This window comes from Crinia signifera, chromosome 2 (assembly GCF_055691185.1).
Source record: "Crinia signifera chromosome 2, ASM5569118v1, whole genome shotgun sequence".
NCBI lineage: Eukaryota > Metazoa > Chordata > Amphibia > Anura > Myobatrachidae > Crinia > Crinia signifera.
Genome location: NC_139218.1, coordinates 184,664,631 through 184,691,617, shown reverse-complemented (window position 1 = coordinate 184,691,617; position 26,987 = coordinate 184,664,631). Strand labels below are relative to the sequence as shown.

At 42.8% G+C, this 26,987-nt stretch overlaps 1 protein-coding gene across 3 annotated transcripts; it reads left to right on the top strand.

Moving 5' to 3' along the window:
• Window positions 1–11,789: 11,789 nt before the first annotated feature.
• KDF1 (keratinocyte differentiation factor 1) lies at window positions 11,790–23,662 on the top strand. Of its 3 annotated transcripts, XM_083173312.1 has the most exons (5): window positions 11,790–12,431; window positions 12,862–13,818; window positions 13,990–14,064; window positions 20,189–20,236; window positions 23,131–23,662. In XM_083173312.1, exons 1-4 carry the CDS (start codon window positions 12,332–12,334, stop codon window positions 20,191–20,193), a joined length of 1,137 nt encoding a protein of 378 aa, XP_083029438.1. In that variant the 5' UTR covers window positions 11,790–12,331; the 3' UTR covers window positions 20,194–20,236; window positions 23,131–23,662. The 3 variants fall into 3 exon arrangements, with proteins under 3 accessions (XP_083029438.1, XP_083029437.1, XP_083029439.1); XM_083173311.1 differs by lacking the exon at window positions 20,189–20,236 and having other exon boundaries at window positions 11,791–12,431; XM_083173313.1 differs by lacking the exon at window positions 20,189–20,236 and having other exon boundaries at window positions 11,793–12,311.
• Window positions 23,663–26,987: the final 3,325 nt, after the last annotated feature.

Here is a 26,987-nt window from a genome sequence, read left to right as displayed (position 1 = left end):
AGACGGCACACACATGGCAGCATTGTGGAGGCACAAAGTGATGGGAGGAGTCTGAAGTAACAGACAATTCAACAGATTTTTCAGACTCCTTGAATCACTGACTGAGATTAGAAATCTGATGGTCAGCAACATGGAGGCGCGACCCCATGCTGAGTAGGTCGGTACCCACAATTTGAGAACCGCTGACTTAGAGGAAGGATTATACAATGGACTAGTCATAAAGGCCTGTCCGACGGACGTCTGAAAGTTTATGCAATTCTCAAAAGTTTCCTAAAGTGATTTTTTTTTTTTCATTTAAATGGACCCTTATGGGCCTTTAAGGGTCCACTTAAGGGAGTTTGTTTTATGTGTTGTATTCAGTGCCATCAAGAGGTGCAGGGAACTTTATACCCGGGCCCATGTCTGTTGGAAGGGCCTGGGTCACACACCCCAATCACCTGCCGCAGAGACCGGCAGTGGGAGTGTAGAGCAGGGGTTGCTACCGCAGCACAACCTGTGCGCCGGCACACAGCACACACCCCCTGCAAATTTGTTACAGGGATGTGGCCTTTGAGCACACCCCTCCTGTTAACCACAGGGGGGCGGCTGCACTTTCAGTGGCCCTGGTTGTATTCAGAAAGTCATTAGCTTTCCAACAACTTTCCAAAACATGTCTCCTCTTAACAGCTATAAAGCAAATAAGCATAAATTAGGTTTAATAGTGACTTCCTATCCAAATATGAAACGTGGATTTATATATTAAAATATTGCAGTTAGCACATATTTGTTATGAGAAAAGGCTTCCGATACCTGTCTTTATGTACCAGTAGAAAACCATGCTTTAAATTATATTTCTAATCATGCATAGGTTCATCTATTTTGGTCATACAATATTAGAAACTGAGATTCTAATAATATAAACCAACCATATAATCCAACCAGCGTGTGTGTTTGTACCATACTGCATAATACAGAAGGATCACTGGTAAAACAGGACATTAAACAAATAGAAATTTTCAATGAAAATTTCTAAATTAGTAATTTATATCTTTCTTGTGATGAAATAACAAGGACATTGGATGCATCTAACATTGGGGCAGATGTATTAAGCTTTAACAAGAGATCAATGCCAGGGTGATAGAGAGAGATAAACGTCCAGCCAATCACCTGCTAACTGCCATGTTACAGGCTGTGTTTGAAAAAGTCAGTTAGGAGGTGATTGGCTGGACATTTATCTCTCTTTATTACCCTTGCATCTATCTCTTGTTATGGCTTAATACATCTGCCCCATGGTGTCCTACACCAATAGGAATATTTACATTCATGTGCGTAGGAAGGAAAGAGGGTGCCATTTTGATTACACTCAGGAAACAGAATGCTCAAGCATGTATATGTCCAAAATCCATATTAAGAGCTGCCTACAACACATTGACGTAATTAGCATCATGTTGCTAACTGTACAGTAGGTATATCTTTAAAAGCTTAATAGTTTTTTTTTTTTTATAGTCTGCATTTGTAATGAAGTAGCTAAAATAGCTGCTACAGTATATCTTTGACCAAACTGCACAGCAAGTAGATTATCCTACTATTTAGATGCATTTGAATACATAAATGGTAGAACATTTTTTAGATTAGATCAGTTTGTAATGTTGCTTTAGGATTCAGTTGTAATTACAGCTGCCAACAATGGGCCTGCAAAATTTTGTGGGAACATAACTAAAGTGCAAGCAGTTTGCTACACAGCAAAGCATTCGCACATTACCGACTACGCTTCCTAGCTGCGATTATGCACATGGTTCAGAATCAGGCCCATGGTCTCCAAATTAGGCAAGGTTTCTTCTAGCTGTAAACGCACACATTAATATATTAGATGGATAAAAATAAATGCTACAAAAAGGGTTCTTACCAAGACAAATGATATTTAAAACAAAATTATATCTGGCAAAGTCTGACTTGCATGAGGTCATATGAATGTGGTCTCCTGTTCAACTAAATTTCTTTTGGCTTTTGCTTGAAGGAATATTTAGAGTGCGATCATATTAAACATGATAAATGACTACTGCTAATTATCATGCATGGGGCTATTGAATTAGACCAGGTGCTGGCACTTACAGGGTATTTTGTTTATACTGCTTAAGGCATGTGAACAAAATCAGCGTTTTTTATTTCACTACCGCAGCTGTGGAAACACACAGGTTTTTTGCAAGGCCTATGTGTTTTTTCACTATCCAGACTGTTACAATACTGACAGTGGCATCACGACAGATCCTGGTATGTATTTTAACCTTACCCCTAACTGTCCCCTCCAGCAACCTAACCTTACCCCTAGGGTCAATTCCAAACCCCAGTACATACCATCCAGATACCATGATTACCCCTTACAAAATGGGGTAAGGGGGGGGGGGGGGGGTTTACCAAACTAGCACGGATGGCAGTGAAGTACCAGTATTGCAACAGCTTTGATGGCACCTTACAACCACCATCAACATCCTCCGAAAATCTGCAATGGTGCCTTAATGTAATCAGCTGCACAGCTAATTAAATCCCCCTCTAAAAACGGAAGCGGATTCCACCTACTGATATCAGCTTGACTAGAGGGCTGCGTTGGGTGTACTTTCATTTGCTCCTTGATACTAGATATAACTTAAGGCCCATACACACTTGAAGATTTTCATTTCAAAAGACTTTGCCAAAATCTGTGATAGATACAGCCATCACCAAAGTAGTGCGTACACACTGAGCTATTTTCCCCAAAGAGCGAGAGATTTTCAGGAGGCGAAAGACTTTGCTGAAAATCTTTCATTAGAAGGCTATTTACATAATGGGCGGGGTTAGAATTCAAAGGGTGGGAGCAGGGGCTATTTTATTTCTGTTCTGTGTACCTGCGCTGTCAGCGCATTTTGGGGTGGCTGTTTGGTGGCGACGGCTAGGGGGGGGGGCTGTTTGGCGGCAGTGGCGAGGGGCAGCAGAATTTTTATGGAGGGGGGGAGCTATAATTGTACTACTGCCTGGTGGGTAGTGGTGCCAATAATATATACATTGCTGGCCCGTGGCAGCAATGCATACATTACTGGCATATGAATAACATTGGTGGGCAGTGATGACAATAATATATACATTGTTGGCATGTTGCCAGCAATGTATATATTACTGGCTAATTAATAATCATTGGTGCACAGTGGTGCCAGTAATATATACATTGCTGACTTGTGCCAGCAATGTATATATTAACTGGCTAATTAATAATCATTGGTGCACAGTGGTGCCAGTAATATATACATTGCTGACCTGTGCCAGCAATGTATATATTACTGACTTAACATTGGTGGCCAGCGGTGTGCTCCGTTTTGAGCAAGGCGGGGGGCGGGGCCAGCAGCGCTTTGTGTTCTGGCCGGGTGATCAGCGGGGGAGCAGGGGCTGCAGGGCTTTGCAGCAGCAGCCAGCCGGCCAGGAGATGATGAGCGGGGCGGCGCGGTGTGCAGTCGGACCACAGCAGGGTGAGTATATGACACTGGCGAGGGGGCGGGGGGAGGCAGCGGGGCGGGCCGCCGGGCTGAAAGTGGTTAATCTTTCAGCCCGGGGCAGCGTACACACATGGCGATGATGGATGAAAAACCATCCATCATCGCCACATCTGCTGGTAAAACCAGCAGATGAACCACTTAACTAGCGATGATGCGGGAGCGCGCATCATCGCTAGTCGCCAATCTGGGGGGCATACACACTGGGCGATTTTCAGCTGAAAATCGTTAAGTGTGTATGGGCCTTTATTCTCATTTTGATAGTTCTGTGGTTTAGGAATTTAATTTGTGGCTCTCTGAATCAGCAGCTTCTCAGTGACAGAACTCATCTTATAAGTAGTATATGGAAAATATGCTGGGAAAAAAAAAAGTAGTAGAGAACTGCAGTTTACAATTACCACACAGAAGAGACATTGTACTTAGCTATATCTAAGATATATCTGCAGAGTTAACTTTTCTTAAAGTTCAGGGGGATATTGTGGGTCGCACAAGACAGAGGTATACTTGGTCTGTACAGTGACAACAGATCAAGAGCACACTGTCAACTAAATCAGTACATACATCACAGTATATGACAAACATCTGCCCGCCACCTTAGTTTTTAACAATGTGTTACCCCCCCTTTGTCTATTATATGTATTCATTTTTATCTCGCAGTTCTTAAAAGAAAATAATAAAAGTTATGTTTTACTCTGCTTTGGTGCACCGACATAGGACATCTCTCCCTCTTTTTTCTTGTTTCTTTTCTTAAAGTTCCACCAACAGCATATAAATTATTTTTAAAAATTTGCCGGTACTTGTGTATTATAGCTGCGCCCATCGCATACCAAAAGGCATGCGATGGTATGTGATGGGATTCCCCCTCGATGTTGTACAATGTCATACAATTTTAAAATTGCGATGCAAAATTGTATAAGCGCCCAAATGGGTGCTTACAATGTTAAATGCACCCCCACACTATAAACGTGAACCCGAAGCGTGGCGAGCGCAGCGAGCCCGCGAGGGGTGGCGGTACGCGTCCTACAACCTTTTCATACCCCCACTATCCACGTCGGCGTGGAGTTGAGAATATTAAGTGTGGCGAGCGCAGTGAGCCACCAAGCCCGAAGCGTGGCGAGCGCAGGGAGCCCCGCGAGGGGATGCAGATACCTGTGAAGCCCGCGAGGGGACGCGGATACCTGGGAAGCCCGCGAGGGGACGCGGATACCTGGGAAGCCCGCGAGGGGACGCGGATACCTGGGAAGCCCGCGAGGGGACGCGGATACCTGGGAAGGTATCCGCGCCAGCTCGCCGCACGTCGGGCTCAGTGGCTCGCCACACTTTATATTCTCAACTCCACGCCAACATGGATAGTGGGGGTATGAAAAGGTCGTAGGACGCGTACCGCCGCCGCTCGCCATGCTTCGGGTTTACGTTTATATTGGGGGGGGGTGGCGTGGGGGTGCATTTAACATTGTAAGCACCCATTTGGGTGCTTAAAAGCACCCTTTAGGGTGCTTATACAATTTTTCATTGTATAGGGGGCAAAAATCGCATCGCATGCCATCGGGTGTATGGCATGCGATGCGATTCGATAAAAACATTGTACGATCAACATCGGGGGCGCCGCTATAATACACAAGTACCAATTTGCAACATCCACATTATGTAAATAAATGCCTATACTTTAGAATAATAAAAAAAAAAAACATTTGTGCACACCCTTCTAAAGAGCCAAATACTAGTTATCGGTTTTATTTGAGATGCACGACTAGTGGCCTCTTTATATTTCAAAGTGTGACCCAGGATAGTGCCGGGAAAAGTCAACACAACCCAGGACCTGGCTCATTGGCAAAGGATTAGCCAGGATTGTGTGTCCAGGGTCTGCTACCCATTTTGCAACCAGAGTTAGCTGCCATTTTGAAGGTTATTCTTCCTGGGTTTCATTAAAAGGAAGATGAGTGCCTTGGGACAATGTAATCACTGAGCACTCACAGCAGACGAAGAACTGTGTCTCACAGTGTGAGAGGGAAGTAACAGGTTGAAACAGGGTTCAACATCTAAGTCGGCATTGTGAAAACCATATTAATGTGGTTTTTACCAGACTAAAATTATGAGAGGCTTTTTTAGGACAATTGGTCTATAAATGCTGGGTGTACTGGCACAGAAAGACAATGCCGAACTAGAGCTCATGGGAAAGCATCATTTTAAATGTGCTAGATGGTGCCAGGCAGTAACCACAATTCATTCATTGGGGCAGATGTATTAAACCTTAACAAGAGATAAATTCAAGGGTGATAAAGAGATAAATGTCCAGCCAATCACCTCCTTACGGACTTTTTTCAAACATAGCCTGTAACATGGAACAGGTGATTGGCTGGACGTTTATCTCTCTTTATCACCCTGGCATTTATCTCTGGTTAAGGCTTAATACATCTGCCCCAATATGAGAAATGTGGTGGTCTTCTTAGCGAACTAAAAATATTAGTTACATCTCTCAGATTTGGACAAATCTGTCAGGGATCCACCCAATTGTTGACATAATATACCCATGTACAGCCAGCTTTTAAAAAACACCAAAATAACAATTTTATATGGGAACTTTTTATTCCAATTTAGTGATGAACTCCTAAAATTGTATATGTATTAACTTTCTATACTACTGTTTACTAAGACAGCATTACATTCTTAAGTGACTGTACTTTTTTTTTTATACTGAAAGAATGCCATCAAAAGCAGTTTCCTCCTAATGAGAAGAATTGCAGTGTACTTATGTTTTGACTTACACTACCCAATGTTAGCAATAGTATGCACGGAGCACTGGTTCCCAAGTTCTGCACAGCAAGGCATGGAGAATTGACTTATACAGATAGAGGCACAATTATAATTAACTTTGAGGATCCCACACAAATCACTGTTAGTAGTAGGACAACTATAGGTGCTGGCAATGCAAATGGAGTGAAGAGAACACCAACTCACAAAGTAGAACCGGCCTGTGACCTTGGGACGATTGCAGACAGTCACTAGCTGTGCTTGTTCTGTCACTGCGTTCAGCTGAGACCATGGAGGAAAAAAGTCTCTCGAGAAGTCAGTACTGTTGCAAGACCTGCACTGAAGGTACAAAGGCTGGGGCACTCATCGTAGAGGAATCATCTGCGGACACATACTAATTTAAGTCTTACAGTAAAAAGGTATAGCAGCGCTCCAAACTAGTATTTTTGACTTAACATGCTATTACAGTCAGACAGGCTAAATACAATGGCTGACAAAACATATCTTTGCAAATGGGATCACTAGTTCCATTACTGAGCACGGTGGGTTAAGCTACCAATTTATTTCGCTAGTTTCCTAGCAGTCCTTGTAAATTATATTTATCCACAGCGCTGCCTATTCAGCTCCATAGCATTAAGTGTAATTTCCAATGAAAACAGCATTGAAGAAATCAGTTGATAGGTATTTTCATTAATCGATATCACCACTATCCCCACCTATAAATAATACCGATGTGCATTCAGTAAAGTATGTTGAATAGATAATTCTAAACATATTGTGACCATGAAAATGGATACTCATTGTAGGCTTGCTACTTATACCCCTTTCACATCGCACTTTTAAAACGGTAAATTGCCGTTTTTTTCCCTTTTTAAAACGTTTAAGCCTGCACTGTGAATGCACCACAGCCGATTTACCGTTTAAAGTTAACTGGCATTTCGAACCGTGTAAAAAGCAGAGTCCTACACGGTTCCTTGCCGTTTTTTGTGCAATGTGAATGTGTACAATGCTATGCATTCACAGTGCAGGCTTAAACGTTTTAAAAAAGGGGGAAAAAAAACGGCAATTTACCGTTTTAAAAGTGCGATATGAAAGGGGTATAAACCGGTATTTAAAACGGTAATCTGCGGCAATGTTAAGGCTCTGACCCGTTTTAATTACCGTTTTAAATACCGGTTTTTAAAACGTGTCGGCGATGTGAAAGTGGTATAAGATGATAGGTTTCTTCAAATCGCAACACTGATTTACATTTAACCCAGGTCACCCATTATACAGAGGGTGACCTGGGTGTAACCCAGGTCAATTTTCTCAGAGTTGATTGACCTGGGTTATAAGTGCTGGTGCTTTTACACCGCACCTCAAGCCGGGTCAACACACCACCAACCCGGCAATTACCCAGGTCTGAGGTGCGCTGTGAAAGGGGTATTAGATATTCACAGAAGTTGTGTTGTGTATGGAAAACTGGTCAATTGGTAAAGTGCACATTTACAGTATACACAGGTTTTTCTCAGTGTTAACATTTATATAGGTTTACAATACAAAAGTATTTACAATTGAATTTGTTCTTAAAAATTACATATTATAATCAAGTTAATTATAGTGGAAATACATTCAGATATGATAGTGTTCATTCTAGCAACCGCTATCTTTGAAAACCCATGCAGTTTCTCTTCCCTGCCTGGGGTGATGCTGTCTGCTCTTGTGTTTCTAGCACAAGTCTGGTTTGCATATCAGTGCTGATACAGACCACACCGTGCTAGAAGCACTACAGCAGACAGCGACACCCCAGGCAGGGAAGAGGAAGTGCATGTGTTTTCACAGATAGCGGGTGCTAGAATGAACACTATATGATACAGACTGATAATTGGTATCTGTATATATTTATAACACATATTAAACATAATACCGGACTATGCTTCAATTTAAAAACAACTAATGATATTGAAAATATTGTCTCTTAGAAATAAGAGACCCTATTATTAAGATGAGTTGTAATAGTAAGCATGTAATGGTTAAACTAAACATTCCTTATTATATCAGGAACTCTTCTACATATCAATTTCAAAAATAAGTATTTATATGTAATAGCACTATAGTTTAGTTATATTGTAGTAATTAAATAATTTCAATGTAAAATGCTATAGTCATGTTAAATAAAGAAAGACTGGAAACATTTGCCCTAAGTAGTGTTAATTCTAGTACCCGCCATCTTTGAAAACCCATGCAGTTCCTCTTCCCTGCCTGGGGTGTCACTGTCTGCTGTAGGGCTTCTAGCACAGTGTGGTCTGTACATCAGCACTGATATTCAAACCAGACCTGTGCCAGAAACACCACAGCAGACAGCGACACCCCAGGCAGAACTGCATGAATTTTCAAAGATGGCGGGTGCTAGAATGAAAACTACCCTAAATGTAAGATTTGGATTCTTTGGGGTAAATTTACTAAAATGGGAATTCTATTGAAGATGGAATGTTGCCAATAGCAACCAGATCTATTATTTTCTAGAAGGTGCTAAATAAGTATAATCTAAATGGGTGCTATGGGCAACATCCCAAATTCAATAGACCGCCTATCTTAGTAAAACGTACTCCTTAAACTGACTAACTCTATAGCCTGATCGCTAAAGCATTAATTGCGAATAGACACATTCTCTATACTACATTTTTGGTATTACCTTTGTTGAGCTTTATGAAAAGAGAGCAATTAGAACATAATTACCAATTAATCACATTAGTCATTGGAACTTTTTCCCATAGGAGTTCATTTCTTGTATATGTGATGGCAAGCATAACTATTGATACATATCTTCCCAAAATAGAGAGAACTTGCAAGCTGCATATGGATAGGGAAAATAAGACTGCAAATCTTAAATTCTTAGGCGATTTAGTATTACAGTTCTACTTAGTTATAAGAAATAAAGACGACAAGTAGTTTCTGTGCATCCAGTTAGCAGGAGATCTTGCCTTTCAGCCAATGACCTTTTACCCTTTGTTACGTTTACATTATTTGTTCATCCTGCATGCAACTAGAACACACTACATATAAGGCAGACATTTTTCACTTGCATTAACTTTTCACTTTAAATCTTTCTTGTAGCTTATTCCCTGACATTAACATTCAAAAGTGTGCCAAATCTGTTCTATATTACTGTACATAGATCACAGTCTGTTCTGGTACTGCACTAGTGAAATATCATCTTATATGGACACAGTATATGCAAAAATGACCAGGTCATTGTCACAGAATTAAAGTTTTTAAGAATGAGTACTCATTGCCCTAAATGGCCAGTTCTCTAGTGATATTTCATATGTAAGTTACACAGATGGACCGCTATGTTCCATAAAACCTCATGATCCATAAAGCTTGGTATGACAAACATTTATACATAGAATATATAATAGAGCTGAAGTAGAGCTGCCAAGTACAGTTATAAAGCAGAAGCCAAATTGTGAAGTATAGTATATTATGTGCTAAGGTGTAAGAAGGCAGAGCAAGTCTATTTGGTACAAATAGATGTTGGTAGATTGTAAGCAGATGGTATCAGACTATGGTAAGCACAGATACTGAGCCGTACAGCTGGATAATCAGACTCATATTCAAAATGTATCTAGTGGGTGACTTCTGAAATATCTATCTCGGGCAGAGGCATTAAGCCAGGTGAAGTGATAAAGTAGAATGCGATAACGCACCAGCCAATCATTTTCTAACTGGTAAATTACAGGCTGGGTTTAAGTATTACAGTTAAGAGTTGACCGGCTGCTGCATTATCACCTTCCACTTTATCACTTCACCAGGTTTAAGACATCTGCCCCTCACTCCCTTGTCCCTAATTCATCGCTGCCCACACATCCTCTAAGCACTTGAATTCTACCCTGAAAGAGTGCACAACAAGGATGTCGAGGGTGTTGGCCAACCCGACGCTCAGTTTTAGTAGGCCATGGAACACACAATGCACAAACCAGGAGCCGTGGTTTGTGGCGGCGCAGGACTTTTCTAATTCTTTGCCCATGAACTGCAGCCTGCACTTCTGCCCGCCCCGCAGCCTCTACCAATTTCGCCAAGCCCTCTCTCTGCCTTGCTACTCTAAGTTCTGCTTGAAGGAAGACACAGTGTATCTGTTGCACACGCATCTCCAGTGCACAGAGTGCCCGACGACGACCTTCCACTGCAAGTAACCTGCGCCGGGCCTCCACCAGCTCTGACCATGGAGGCCTAGGGGCCACTGGAAGCTGCTCGCCCTGAATGGAGGTTCTTCGTGATGAGTTGGGAGGAAGAGGAGATTTAAGAGAAGAACGTGCAGGAGAAATGTTACGAGAACAATGTTTGCTAGGTGTGGGATGGGAAGCATTACATTTTAGAGAGTTGGTAGGGCTGATGGGTGATAAACTGACTGAATCACAGAAAGTTTCATCTGCAGACATTTGCACAACTGATGACTTCTCAGAGCCATGTTGCTGGAGAGGCAATTCTAGGGGTATTAGTTTAGAGCCTGAAAAAACTGTCAAATCAGAAGTCTCCTGAGGGTTTAAAGCAGATTTAACAGGTGATGTCTTTGGCGAAGTAGAATCCAGGCTGATAACATTGTGAGAGGAGGAAGATTGGGAAAGGTAAAGGTCATTCTGTGGAGAAGCAAGTATAGCATCAAAAGTAGAAGTTTTTGGAGAGGATTTCTGGGAGTCATCAGATAGGTTAATAGTATTAGACTTTAAGGTGAACGCATGGGGTACTGAAAGAGACTTACTGATGCTATTTTCACGAGTAGCTTTTCCTCGCCTTGTAGAGGATTTAGGGGAATTAGATGTGCATGGGTTCGCAGCCAACTTTAATGGGATATCATGGGGGGCAGAAGCTGATCTTTTCGGAGAAGGTGCAGAGGAAAGTCGCCTAAGAAAAACATTTGAGGTATTAGATGACTTCCAGAAGGAAGGGAAGTGAAAAGAAGACACAGGTCTGGATTCTTTAGCCTGAGGCTCTGCTCTAGACCTAGGATGGTTGAAGACCCTCTGCAGACTCCACAAGGCATTGCCCTGCACTACAGGCATAGTGTGGGAGAACAATGAGAAAAAACAAGAATGATAGTGGTCAAAATATACAGAGGCGACTATTAGCATAAACTCTGCAGGTCAAGGTGCAGGGCTCCCAGTGATGTCATCTCCAGCCTCGGTGCAAGGTCTCTCACCGGTCAGGGCACTTGGAGCGCGTTAGACCGATCACTGCTGTCCCGTCAGCCTATGTGCGGATGCCGATACAGAGCTCTCCAGGAGATCGGAGCCACTCAACTGGTCAGAACGATTCCTTCTCCGCACATGCAGGCATCGGGCGCTCGGTGGATACACTCCGTGTAAATGCGCATAGTAACACGGAGCATCCCGTCCCCACCGCCTCCTTCAACCCTCACATCTGCTGCAGATCTTGGTTACTGACAAGTGACGTCACCATATGCAGAAATAGGGGGTGGGTGATCACTAGAGACCGAACTGCAACACAAAAGTACTTTATCGGAAATCTGCGTAGTACAGGCGTGCACTGTCGCGGCGGCCATTTTTTTGAAGACTTCGTTTATTGCAACACAGCACACCTGACCCTGGGAGAAAATATTCCCGTTCTTTCAGCTTTTTCGCCCACTGACTGAACGGGTGCAGGGAAGCCAGTGCCGCATCACTGGGGCCTAATTGAGCAAATTACGTGAAAACATTCATTCAACTTAGCCGTGGACGTCGCTTCCGTCCACCTGTGTGACAGCATCGCTACCTTGGACACCGCAGTGGAGACATTAATGTCACCATTCAGTACTCCGAATACCTGTCGGATATGTGAGCTCTGGACTAAGCAGCACTGGTCAGCTCTACATTTGCCAGTGGCACCTATGGCGACGAGCGGCCGCCTGTGGGGGAGGGGGTGGCCGGGGATGACGCAGGCAGGGCAGGTAGGGGTGTGGCCGCGACACTCACCTGGCGCACAGGTAGAGGCGGTGCTGAGCGGAAACGGAAACTGGCGGCTCTGAGGAATCGGGAAAACACCGGAACCGACCCCCCGCGGCCCCCCGTGCAGTAAATCAATGTGAGTGTGCGGGTGTCGAGATGTGGAACACCGCGGGCGGGAGTAGCTCCCCAGAGGGTGGGCAGCGGGCGGGAGAAGCGGCGAGGAGGACGCGGAGGGAGATGGTGAGGAGTAACCGAGGTTCGTACTTGGTGACCCAGATAATTGGGTTGGGGAGGCTGGGGACGGAGGATGGGGTGTATAGAGGCTGGGCAGTACTAGCGGCAGGTATGTGGTGAGTTAGATATGAGAGGCTGAGAAAAGCCGGAGTAAGAGACGGGCTGGGGTGCATGGCAGTGCTAGGCAGGAAGCTGTACTTACATCAGGTAAACAGAAGTTGGTAACCTACAACAAGACTGCTGGGAGAGAGGGTGGGGTGTATTGGGTAAACACAAAGGGTGACCTAGACAGAGGCTTATTTTGGTCCTGTTTGGGTTAATAAGTTGTAAAGGGTGTGTGCCTAAAGGATACAAGAGTGAAAAATCATTACATATAGGATGGGAGTATGTGAAGAACTTGATACTGTGTGAAATCCTGCAGAGCTGACTACATGTATATGCCCTTCTTGTAGGACTTGTTCATGAAGCAATGCCACGACCCCATCCTGTGGCTGTTCCCCGTGGCCGGGTATCCTCCCCAACCCGCCTCCCCACTACACATCACAGCTCCCCACCACAGACCTCAAGCCTCCCAAGTTCGAGACGGAGGAGTCCCCCTGAAGATATCACCTTTATTTCAGGGTCTGCCGAGACCCCACAAGAGGCACGCCCATGCTGTCCCCCCCTCTCTCGTGCATGGGCCACTTACAAAGCTGTGTTGTGCTATGTGGTGACCTGCAGCCGATGCCCGCAGAAGGATCCCGAGGTGTACCTCCCCTGTTCTGTAGAGGTCTCAGACTGTCCACCCATGAATGGCCATCCTGCCAGTAGCCCCAGTGCCCCCCGTGTGGGTGAGAGAAGAAAAAAAACAGGTCTTGGTAACAGTTTTAGTTATCCAGATCTTAAACTTATGGGAGTACCTGTGTTCAATAAACAGGCAGTTGCCACGGATATCGAAATTGCAAAAGAGCCCCCTGCTCCTAATCCACCACCAGCACCCCGCAGTTCTGCCGGGGATTACTACTCATTACGGGAGTCTGATCCTGAATTGTCACGGTTGAGTGGCTCCATGTCCAGTGCAGAAATTGATGTACTCATCTGGCACAAACTAACAGAATTATTTAGTCTCCATCAGATTGATGAACTGGCAAGATGCACTTCAGAGACTGTCTTCCTAGAGAAGACCAGCAAAATAACAGAATTAATCAGCAGCCTGACACAAGACTATCAACTGGAGGAGCAAGATGCAGAGTGTCGTCTAGTTCGAGGCATCATCCGCATCAGCACTCGTAAGGTTCGAACACGCGGACTCTCCGGCCGTAATGGAGAGAAGGGAGGTGGAAGTCAGCAGCATAGCAGTCGGAATGGTGGCAAGGCTCCAGATAGTGGCAATGAAAGCATGCAAGAATCTGGACTCACCAGCCAGGATGGTACGAATCTTTGTGGGAAAATGGGTGGGATGCATCTTTTTACATTGAAAGAAATGTATTCTGTTTGTTTTCCTTTCTTTATCTCCTCTATTTTCCTTGCATAACTAAACTGTCCTGGCCCAATTATCTGCATTGTCTTCTATGTATTACTTTTGCCATTTCTTTTGCCAGATCTGGATGTGAAGATTTCACAAGAGACTACCTCCGATCTTATAGCGCGAAACATGAGGCGATACAGTGCCCCAGGTATATAAATAGCATATGCATGAACTGATATCATGTTAAGGAGCAGATTTAAGGTGCCCACAGACGCATCGATCCCGGCGTGCATTCTCTGCTTAACTAGCACACATAGCATCGCATCGTATGCCTTGTGCATGCGATGCAATAAAAAGGTAGTACAAAAAGTATGTGCAGCACATACTTTTTGTACTGTGTGATGAGGTGCCGCGGGAGCGCGCACCCCATCGCATAGCATCGCACCGCCGGGATCGGTGCGTGTGTGGGCACCATAAGCCTTGTTTTGTCTGCTGCTTGTTGTAAAGAGTTGAGAAAATCTATGCTACGATAAAAAAGGGGGGGGGAAAGAAAAAGTACTCTCCTTTGTTTGGGGGCACGCTTTTGTAGAAAAAATTATATTGAATAATGATTTGGTTTAAAACGTAACTTTTATTTGAGTATTTAGTAAAAAAGTGGTTTAGAGACAATAACAAACACAAACAGACTACACATAACAAATAGGATTGGTTATAACAACCAATAAAGACGGCTCAGAAGAGAGAGTCCCGTCTCCAAGGTGCTGACGTTTGAGATAGGAATTAGTATACCAGTACTCCCTTAATAGATGGAGAATAGACCTAATTAGTAATAGAACCTTCAATGGGTGGGTCTATTTATACTGGTGTATGTCTCAAAAAGATTTTTCATATGCGAAAATAGAAAAAACATTAATTATGGTTCACACCAATTTATTGTGTGGTGTGTACCCACATGCACATTTCAAGAGAAAGATTTTTTACAATTTTTTAACACAGATTAATCTTGAATTTTAGTGCAAGCAGTAAAGCGGTGATAGCCAACTCTAACAATAGTCTCAGTAAATGGAATCAGTATGTATTCGTAACATCTCAGTCTCTGATTCATGAAGCCAGATATTTGGCAATAAAGGGTGATAAAGTATATGAGCATCTGCTTTCCCTTGCCCCCGGACAAGGTGCCCTGTTGGTGAAATACCAGAGCAGGGTCTAGCCGAGACCCAAGGGGTAGGGTTGAGAGTGCTGTTGAAAGAAAAGTGTTTTGAAAGTAAAGTTTAGAATGTGAAAAGAGACGATTTATATCAGGTGGATTATAGTAGGCTGCTGCTTCCCATTTATCCAAACATTGGTGGGAAGTGAGCGGTACACACCACCAGATAACGTTAGGGGATAGTAAGGGATGACTCCTACCACTTCATGCAGGAAGTATGGTGCCCTGTTGCGCAAAGACAGTGCAGGGTCCTGCCAAATCCTGCATGTAGTATGTGGGAAATCCCTGGGAAATATGTCAAGAAGACAAAGGGTAAAGAAATAGTAGAGATATTGCCGTCAGATGGTATGGACTTACATTTACATAAATTCAGTGCATTGTATACCGCCCATATAGTTGAGACATATGTTCCTCAACGGCAGACAGTGAACATATGTTGCCTGGAAATAACTTTTGGACAGAAAAATACGGTCACAGTGGTGGTAATAGATTGAGTATGCCACTCGGCGGTGGCTATAGTAATCCAGTTCGGTGTGGCTAACACCGCTTACCCGCCTGTAGGAGGGCTCCGAGTCCTCCGTGAACCCTCAGCATGTGTCCTGAGCAACGCGTGTATCGGCGTCTCTATCAGCCGGCGCCTCAGGTATCAGTGAGCAGACAGCTGTTTCGCAAAGGAGCTTCGTCAGTGCAGACCCTGCACTGTCTTTGCGCAACAGGGCACCATACTTCCTGCATGAAGTGGTAGGAGTCATCCCTTACTATCCCCTAACGTTATCTGGTGGTGTGTACCGCTCACTTCCCACCAATGTTTGGATAAATGGGAAGCAGCAGCCTACTATAATCCACCTGATATAAATCGTCTCTTTTCACATTCTAAACTTTACTTTCAAAACACTTTTCTTTCAACAGCACTCTCAACCCTACCCCTTGGGTCTCGGCTAGACCCTGCTCTGGTATTTCACCAACAGGGCACCTTGTCCGGGGGCAAGGGAAAGCAGATGCTCATATACTTTATCACCCTTTATTGCCAAATATCTGCTTCATGAATCAGAGACTGAGATGTTACGAATACATACTGATTCCATTTACTGAGACTATTGTTAGAGTTGGCTATCACCGCTTTACTGCTTGCACTAAAATTCAAGATTAATCTGTGTTAAAAAATTGTAAAAAATCTTTCTCTTGAAATGTGCATGTGGGTACACACCACACAATAAATTGGTGTGAACCATAATTAATGTTTTTTCTATTTTCGCATATGAAAAATCTTTTTGAGACATACACCAGTATAAATAGACCCACCCATTGAAGGTTCTATTACTAATTAGGTCTATTCTCCATCTATTAAGGGAGTACTGGTATACTAATTCCTATCTCAAACGTCAGCACCTTGGAGACGGGACTCTCTCTTCTGAGCCGTCTTTATTGGTTGTTATAACCAATCCTATTTGTTATGTGTAGTCTGTTTGTGTTTGTTATTGTCTCTAAACCACTTTTTTACTAAATACTCAAATAAAAGTTACGTTTTAAACCAAATCATTATTCAATATAATTTTTTCTACAAAAGCGTGCCCCCAAACAAAGGAGAGTACTTTTTCTTCCCCCCCCCCCTTTTTTATCTATACATTTTACTCTCAGGGGAGCACCTCCACATGAGTTATTCTTTATTCTAAAATAACCTCTTAAAGATTGTGGAATATATATTAATATCTATAATTACTTTTTGACACAATATTCTGATCATAGGGTGCAACTTGTGCGCGGGCCTTCTCCCAGATCCCCCTTCCCTAAACACCCCAAAATCTATGCTACATAAGTTTTGAAAAAAAACAGCCAGAAGCTGACTTTGATAAGAGTTTTGATGAATTTGAGAAAATTTGAGTCCTATAATCAAACAATTTCCACTGAACGTGATAGCACATTGGGATCTAATCTGCATCGAATGTTTATATCTAACCGCGTGTACACAGCAATAGTGTACAAGTTAAATTGTAGAGATGAGTGATTTTGTTGATCGCCAGCTCCTGCCAGGGGGCCTGAAGCGGAGATGGGCAGGATGCCGCTGCCCAGCCGTTAAGAGACTGAGACGCACGCACGTCCCAGTTCAATGGAGTCCCTGTCCGCCGGCGCTCGCCAGAGGGAACGTTCTGCCAGGCAAAGATGACAAAACACTGAACAATATTGTTCAATGACATCACCAGACCCCCTGCTGAACATTCATTTGCTGATGATGTAGTCCGATTTGACTGCATGTTCAGACAACAGTGGCTACACACTAGACCTGGGGTAGCCAACCCTAGTCCTTGAGAGCTACCAACAGTGCATGTTTTGCAGGTCTCCTCACAGAATCACAAGTGAGCTAATTAGCTCCATCTGTGTATCTTTTAAAATGTCAGTGATTAATGAGTGCAGCAGCTAGGTTGTCTGGAATATTGTGAACTTTTGGTAGCTCTCTAGGGCTAGGGTTGGCTACCACTGCACTAGACGATATTGTTTTTGTGCCTATTATTTGCAAAAGTCAGTGTGTACCCAGCTTAAGACTGGGAATGTTTAAGGTAGGAATTGGGAACCTTTGGTCCTCCAGCATGCCTTGCAACAGTTTTAGCAAGACCAAATAACAAAACTGACCGGAGGGCCAAAGGTTCCCCATCCCTGATTTGAGGCGCAAAACTAATTATGCAATGAAATCTTTGCATGTATCTTTCCACAGAATGTAGATAACTGTGGGCTTCAGAACATCTCCCTATATCGTTATTATCATGCATATTTTTCACTGTAGCAGGGTTTTTGAGCGCTAGGGACAGGTGTGCTGTGATGTGTACAGATAGCTGCCCTCTGGTAGAGGGATGCCGCCCTCAATACAAGGTGCACAAAGAAAAAGAACCAGTAGGCGCCTTCTGTACACTTAAAACAATTTATTTACCAAATATCACAAGAAACCATAAAAACATATGTATAAATAAACAATAAAACAATGATGCATGCATGCACACTAACCACAATTATTCTAAAAAGCCATTCAGATGCAAGTGCATAATGTTTGTAACTATAGTTACCAGTTCCTTTTTAGGACAAGTGGGGCGTTGAGGTTGGCAAGTGTTTCCAACAGAGCACACTCAGTGGTGGTGTAATTAGTGAAAGAAAAATCCTTTCCAGCAAGCCTTAGGTAAAGTCCTTTCCTTAAATGCTGATGTTTTTATATATAAAGGTCAGTCTTTTATTGGACAATGCAACCTCCTGTGACCATCTGACATGTAAGTTGCTCAGTGTGTTATTAGGTCACAGTACCTTTTGTGAGGTTTTCCACACTTGCTTTGTCCGACCAGTGGATCTGACTGCAGCCAGACTGCACAATACTCCAAAGGGTGAGCAGCAGGTGACAGACGCTCTTGGGTGCGCTGTTGTCAGGCGCACAAACCACCGTGTGTGGTAACTGCCGGATGAAGCTCCGTTTGCAGGCTAAATGTGTCAGCTGCAGGAACCGGGTTGTCGCGGGTTGGTTCAAGCCGATATGGCAGATGTTTCCTCTCTGTCTAATGCCGTCAGTGTTCCCCGTCGGTCCTCAGCTGTCGACGCTTCTGAATAGCTCCTCACAAGATGCGTTTCGCTGCGCTCAGGCAGCTTTTTCAATTTCCTGAAATTGAAAAAGCTGCCTGAGCGCAGCAAAACGCATCTTGTGAGGAGCTATTCAGAAGTGTCGACAGCTGAGGACTGACGGGGAACACTGACGGCATTAGACCGAGAGGAAACATCTGCCATATCGGCTTGAACCAACCCGCGACAACCCGGTTCCTGCAGCTGACACATTTAGCCTGCAAACGGAGCTTCATCCGGCAGTTACCACACACGGTGGTTTGTGCGCCTGACAACAGCGCACCCAAGAGCGGCTGTCACCTGCTGCTCACCCTTTGGAGTATTGTGCAGTCTGGCTGCAGTCAGATCCACTGGTCGGACAAAGCAAGTGTGGAAAACCTCACAAAAGGTACTGTGACCTAATAACACACTGAGCAACTTACATGTCAGATGGTCACAGGAGGTTGCATTGTCCAATAAAAGACTGACCTTTATATATTAAAACATCAGCATTTAAGGAAAGGACTTTACCTAAGGCTTGCTGGAAAGGATTTTTCTTTCACTAATTACACCACCACTGAGTGTGTTCTGTTGGAAACACTTGCCAACCTCAACGCCCCACTTGTCCTAAAAAGGAACTGGTAACTTTAGTTACAAACATTATGCACTTGCATCTGAATGGCTTTTTCGAATAATTGTGGTTATTGTGCATGCATGCTTTATTGTTTATTTATACATATGTTTTTATGGTTTCTTGTGATATTTGGTAAATAAATTGTTTTAAGTGTACAGAAGGCGCCTACCGGTTCTTTTTCTTTGTGTATATTTTTCACTGTATACGAAAGATAACTATGCACACTCCTGTGGGTCATTATCGATCCTCCTTTCTTGTCTTTTCAAATTTTGCCTATGTCATTTATGACTGGGTGCATATCATTCAGTGGGTAGGAATGATGACTGTAAATTTTCTTCATAAAGCAAGATCGTCAGTGGTACATCAAAAGATTTAGCTTGTCGTTCGAAATCTTTCAGTGTGTATGCTCTTCATCAGGCATGTCCAACCTTGGCCCTCCAGCTGTTGTGAAACTAGAAGTCCTATCATGCCTTGCCACAGTTTAGCTATTAGAGAATGCTAAAGCTATTGCAAGGCATGCTGGGATGTGTAGTTTCACAACAGCTGGAGGGCAAAGGTTGGACATGCCTGCACTATATCCTTCATTCTGTAGCTCCGGGGAGTTCAAGGGAAATTTGTTAAACATTTTCTATGGATTTTATTTAAATATAATGTAAAGTGAAAATTGCTATTTGCCCACTTTTGACAATCTATCATTGAATGGGATTGTCATATGATATTTCCAGCTTCATTAGTATTCACTTTGCTGTATATGCAAAATGTAAACCCATTAGCATAGTAAATAACCTCTGTTATTGTAGTGCCAACAGTGTCTTGCTTCCTAAGTATCCAGATTAGGCTTACAGTAAAACAGTAGTATATGTACTGCTCTATACTTCTGTGAGTCTAACTTTTACTCTGAACTCTTTTCCCCACAAGAATGAGTCGGCCATGTGTGTTAATGCTGATCGCGCTATACAGGAACAGGTGACATACAGCTCTGTGTGCACTCATCTGTCACATGGTGGGGGATAGGGAGCACATTTGTGAGTTAGGTGGTAAATTTGTCACAAAAGGTATGCATGTGAAAAAGCACTTTATTGAAATATAGAATAATGTAAATATATAAAGGTGTGTTGTGGATATATCTATGCCTGCATCCCAATGGAATCCACCCTAACAGGTATCAGGTAAATTACTGAATTTCCTTTCTTCCGTGCCGCAGTATAACCCTAATTTCCAACCCCCTCTAAGGGTGTGTACACACCGGGGTGATTTTGTCTAATATTGCCCGCGATGGGAGCGTGCCTCGGCGATATATCGCTGGGTGCGCGCTCACGGTTTGATTGCTGGTCGCAGGAACATGCTCCTGCGACCAGCTGATTTCCACTGCCGGGTTCCCCCAGCAGTTTCTTTTTCATCAGCAACCATCTCTGGTCGCTGATGCAAATGGGACACAGAGCGATATAATCGCTCATCGCAAGCGATATCGCTCAGCTATATATACCCTGTGTGTACGGGGCTTAAGTGCTTAAACCAAGCATGTCCAAACTGTGGCCCTCCAGCTGTTGTGAAACTCAACATCCCAGCATGCCTTGCCAGTTTTAGCATTCCCTATTAGCAAACTCTGGCAAGGCATGATGGGACTTGTAGTTTCACAACAGCTGGAGGGCCATAGTTTAGACATGCCTGGTTTAAACCTTTCCATGGCTATTATCGCTTCTGAGTAGCTAATTGGTTTATCTTGATTATATGTGCAAGTTTAGGTAATATAACCAGACGTGATTGTCTCACTACAACTGACTATGTTTTTCCATTTATTTAAACATAAAATATGTTAAAACCGTTTCTCCCTGACCTTGACAACTTAATACAGCATTGACAGTGGAGCTGGGAGTAAATTTAATGTCCAACTGAAGCCTGCACTGTAATCTGCATTTGTTTTCCTGAACTGACTTAAGGGCCCATTTATCATATATTTGCAGCTAATTCCCCGAAAGGCTAGCCACAAATATTAAGGATCCCCCAAATGTATGTAGGAGGGACCACAGCAGGAATTTGTGATCCCTCCTGCCCCACAGTATCCCCAATAAGTTTTCTATGAGGGATGTGATACTGTTTGATACATCAATATCTGTCCGTGTCACAATGGGTCCCGAGGTTAACGCCACTCTGAGGTCGCTATAGGTTACTGACCACACTGCCGGCAGGCTAGAACGGTCAGCGCTAACCGCGCATGTACATAGCAAAGGAGGGACAGGCTCCTTTCAGAGCACCTGTAGGATGATAAATTAGTCTGAAAGGATGTGATCCTGGGTGGTAAATGCTGGCCGGAACCATTGCATGTGCGATTCAATAATGGGCCCATTAAGGAGAACTATAGTAACCGATTTTGGTTTATATGTTGAAGAGAAGTAGGGTGGGCTGTATGGCCTTGATTTCACTACAGACCAATGCTAGTTAATATTTGTTCCAAGAGTTGCATACTGGACACTGCCATGTGTAGTGTGTTCCAGGTAACTAAAAGTGGATACTGTATATCTAAGTAATGGTCATCACTGTTTTAAAATACTATTTTTTTTCTATTTAGTTCCACTTTAAAGTTGTAACAGTCTAGAAGTTGAAATGTTTCAAATGTGGAAAACTGCTCTATCAAAGAACATAGGCTACTTCTAACCAATTATTTATTACATACTGATAATGGGATAGACCAAACATTACATGATAAACTAGTATTGATGATGTACATGATAATTTAATAAAATGAGACTTGCAGTATTGTATGCACAAAAGGTCATGGGGAGCCTGCATTTTTTAATTCTCCACAATACAGCTTGCTTAATGAGAGCATGAGGCAAGGGGGAGATGGATGTTTATTTCACAAGAGTAGAGAAAATAAACCGCCACGAATTTGCCAAAACCCACGTGAATGTGTCAATTTTGGCTATACACTGTTTTGTCTGGTGTGAAAACGGAAATTTCCGCTGGAACAATTTGGATCTCCTGAGCTGTACGATTAAGTCTGGTACATTAATTTAAAGCTGGGACCATTCTATTTGATTTGCATGATAGATACGCACGATGATGATATTAATACCCCATTCACACTTCCAAGCAGAGTTGCACCAGCACTTTCAGACTACCCACCCAAAGCGGCATAAAGCCGGGCAGCCAATGTCACCTGGAGGCGGGGCCGGCAGCAGGAGAGGACATAATCTCCCAGCAGCGCCTTTACAGTACTGTGAACAAGAACTGGGTTACCTGTTCACACAGCCCCTGGATCCGCGCTGGTCCTGGGTCCAACCCTGGTCAAGACCCGGGTTGAAATGCCAGGATGCTGGATCATCTTTCAGGACCCTTTCACTGTCCAATTTCCCAGGTTGTTGCGCGTTCATGCGTAATAACCCAGGAAATATTTCCCATTGTGTATGGGGTATCACTAGATTGTACATATTGTTCAACTTGTACTCTAGTCTCTATCATGACTAAAGCACACTTATTTGGATCATTAAGGGTATGCCTGAACATGCACTCCAATCTGAATAATCTAGTCAGTGACGGCATGGTTGGTGCGAATCCTGGTGGCATCACTGAATATTGTTAACTATATCGTTCAGTGTTTACCCACGGGTCATTTATTCTCGCACCATAGTTAATCTAGTTACATTTTGTAGTGTGTGTGTAAGGACTTTAAAAAAATATATCATTAAGGAAATAAATACAACTCCGATATTAAGGGTAAGTTTAGATTGCTTTGTGGAAAATTTCACCTTTTCAATTTTATTTAAATGCTTTAACACTTGTCTATGAATTGCAGCATAGTATTCTATTTACATACATTTGTACCACTCTTATGTAGTCCTTATTCTCACTTTCTATAGGGTCTCCTTTTCTGAAAGATGACTCCCTGCCTGATACAGAGACCGATTCATCTGGCACACCACTACTGAAGGTTTACTGTTGATGATGAGGACTGGTTTCTACAGCGTATGCTAATCACTGGGTGCTGAAAATTGTGCCAAGGCAGTTTTGTGGAATAAGACTGCTCACCACAGCAGATTGCGTTACTTTTTTTTTTAAAAGGTGGTTTACGGAGACACTCTCAAGTGAAAGACATTTTTAAGCCCTGACACAATTTGAGGTTTGTTTATAAATAGAAAGGGATATTCTTTGGTTCTTCAGACTATCGGGTTGGACAACATTTTCTAGTATGCTGTTTAAATGGTGTAAATTTTTTAAAGTGTCACTCACTCACTTGGAACTTTTTTTTTTTCTTAAGACACTTTTATAAGACATCTCTGTGAGTTATGTTGCTTGCTACTCCGATGTTACATGAAGACATAATGTCACCATTTGAAACTTGTGAATGATCTTACATGTAAATAATGCTATAAATATGTAATTAGGAAAACGGACTTTGAATCTTATTATGTAGAAGGGAAGAATCATTCTATGCACAGTCACACAAGCTGATATGGATCTGACATCAAATCACTTCTGGGAATATTTCCTTACCTTTAGTATAATTTCTTTGCACACCATTATTTTTTTAAATGGTCAAGAAATGTTTTTTAACAGTACAATACAGAAGGGTGTGGATTAGTTATCACAATTATAGCTTGATTATTTTGGTACTTATGTATTATCTGGGCACCCGATTTCTTTCATTGCATGCCACTACTTAAGTCATGAGATGCAATGCGATTTTTCATTGTAAAGACCCAATTTTTCATTGTATAGTCAACCATGGGTGATTTCATACCCCCACTATCCAACTACGCATGGCGTTGATTTTTTATCAGATTACTTTACATGTATTCTGCGTCCCCTCGTGGGGCTCGCTGTGCACACCACGCTTCGGACTCGCTGCTCTCGCCACACTATATAAAATCAACTCCATGCGTATTTGGATAGTGGGGGTATGAATCACCCATGGTCGACTATACAATTAAAAATCACATCACATGAATTGTATGCCACTATATTGCATGCAATGCGATGAAAAAATCGGGCGCCCAGATGTTACATAAGTACCTTTTTTTTATTATATATATATATATAATTTTTTTTTTTTTTTTTGCACATATACTTATAATAAACACAAATATACATATCAAGGTATAACTAGTCAATATAAAACCAGAATATACATACGCCTTAAATTGTACAGGCATATAACCACCTAATTTTTATAAACCTTAATTAATATCCAAAATCTGGTTATAGAAAAGGGGAAAAACAGAACAGTATAGGGACCAGGGTACCAACACATAGTATTTCTACCCCTATTCGCAATCAATAGTGCTAATATATGTATAGTATTTGGGATGCCTCAACCCGCTACTCAGATAAACATATATAGATATATATATCTGTGGAAGAAAAGGATACAGGTGGATCAAATCAGCGCTAGATTAGTAGTCCAATACCAGTTGGAAACAATAGGATATTTCAATCCTTTGTAGGCACACTATAAGTCCCAATCCGGACCATCCACACCTGTCTACACTTACGTCTATCGGGTATTAAGTAGTGTACCCGTACACCCAGCTCCATCCACACCGGTCTACACTTACGTCTATCGGGTATTAAGTAGTGTACCCGTACACCCAGCTCCATCCACACCTGTCTACACTTATGTCTATCGGGTATTAAGTAGTGTACCCGTACACCCAGCTCCATCCACACCAATCCGGACTGCAGCTCACTCCAAGGTAGCTCCCAGGACCCACGGGAACAAGCAAAGATCTGTTCAAATAGAAACACAAGAGGAGCGCTCCATAGTGTAAAACCAAAGTGATTTAATAGAACATTAAAATTCTCCGGTACAATCAATCTAGACTCGTACCAATAAAAGATCAGCAGTGGACTGGTTACCACATGGTGTAAAATTACAAGCCGGGTAAGCTCCTACCACCATCCGGGGCAACTGCAGATCAGTGCGGACTCTCACCGTCCACTCCACGGAGGACATGTTGCACCGAAGTGTCTGTCAGGAACAGATGCGGCAGGGGGATCCCGGCTAGGAAGGAGCGCGTCGTCACCAAGCCCCGCCCTAACGCGTTTCGTAATCTAACTTCGTCAGAGGGCGTGGCTGGTGACGGACGGCTCCAGACTAAAAAGGCAGCAGTGACCAATAGAAGCACACCTCTGTTTAAGGGGCGTGTGATACTATCACCAAGTTTCTTAATTACAGAGACCGCAATACATTATAAAACAGCCGGTTTTGGAGGCATACTCACATATACAATGGAAGTATTTCTTAGCATTATAATAACATGCATTCTTGTAATACATCAGAGAGCATATTCATATCTCCAATATGCACCATCTAGTGCGTGCGCTGACAAATAGGTTTTGCGCACATTTATGTTTACTTCAATTAGAAGGTACATTTAAAGATTATCGGCATATATATAGAGAGACAATACATGAAAAATTACTAAAATCTAAGCAAACAGAGGGACCAATACTAATAATATCCAATAAAGTTTGTTATATGTATATTTAAAATATTTAGAGAAAAAGGACTGTTTGAATATGTCCTAGATGGTGCATATCTCTTAATGCGGTCAAAAAGGCACACACATATTTCACATTAATAAAGTATACATAAACACCTTTACAAAAATGTACAATAGACATGCAAATGATGCAAAAAAAAAAAAAAAAAGGATCCTATCCACAGCCTGTTTGTTTACCAGGGCTTTTAAAGCAAATGAAGGGGAAAAGGTATTGGTTTTTTTATTTATTTATTTATAAATGGGGTGATTTCATACCCTTCATTTAGCCCTACAGGTGATAGAGTGTTCAATGTTAAAATCCAGTACGTCTCGCGTCTTACTAGAGCGCGATCTCGATCTCCACCCCTTTTATTCTGAGGGACCATTTCGATACCCCTTACTTTTAAACCTGCAGGGTTACAGTTGTGGTTACTTTTAAAATGTCTTGGCACACTATGATTAGTGATGCCATGTTTAATGTTTCTGATATGTTCCAGCAGGCGGGTCTTCGTGACCCATTATGTTTGGAGTCAACAAGGGACTTTGTATGTGACTCCCTAAAATTTGTGTTAACACACAATTATTTTGAATTCTTGGGGGAGTGGTTTCTCCAGGTTTGGGGCACGGCGATGGGGACGATTTGTGCCCCAAGCCTGGCAAACCTATACATGGGTGAGTGGGAAACCCAGTTGCTGATGGGGGCATGGGCCCATAAAATATGCTTTTTTAGGTGTTTCATAGACGATATTATCCTTATACGGAGGGGTGACAAACTTGAGTTTGACCAGTTTATGTTGGAACTAAATGTGAACTCTTTCAACCTTAAATTCACATCGAATTTCCAGTCAGAAAAAATTTAATTTCTCCTTCATACTTCATGGCAGCCATTACATTGGGTTTATCCCCCTCTCTCTCCCAATTAGACAGGTAGTTTTTTCCTCCCTAGGATCCAGCTCCTCCTCTTCCTCCTGCTATATAACTGAGCACCTCCCCTTAAACCATAGTCTTTTTTCCTGTCTCCTCTATCTGTAAACAGGTAGTTAGATTAGAGTCAGAGGTAAAGGTAAAAGACCTGGCAGCGAGGGGTGGCTGTGCCTTACCCTGTATATATGATCTGGAGCCGGAGGCATGGATCTGTGCTCACTAAGACGGGTTGGCGGAGCCTATAACCCGGAGACAAAAGTAAAGGTATGAGCAGTATGGGGACTCACCAGGAGCCTTAGTGCGGGGGCCAT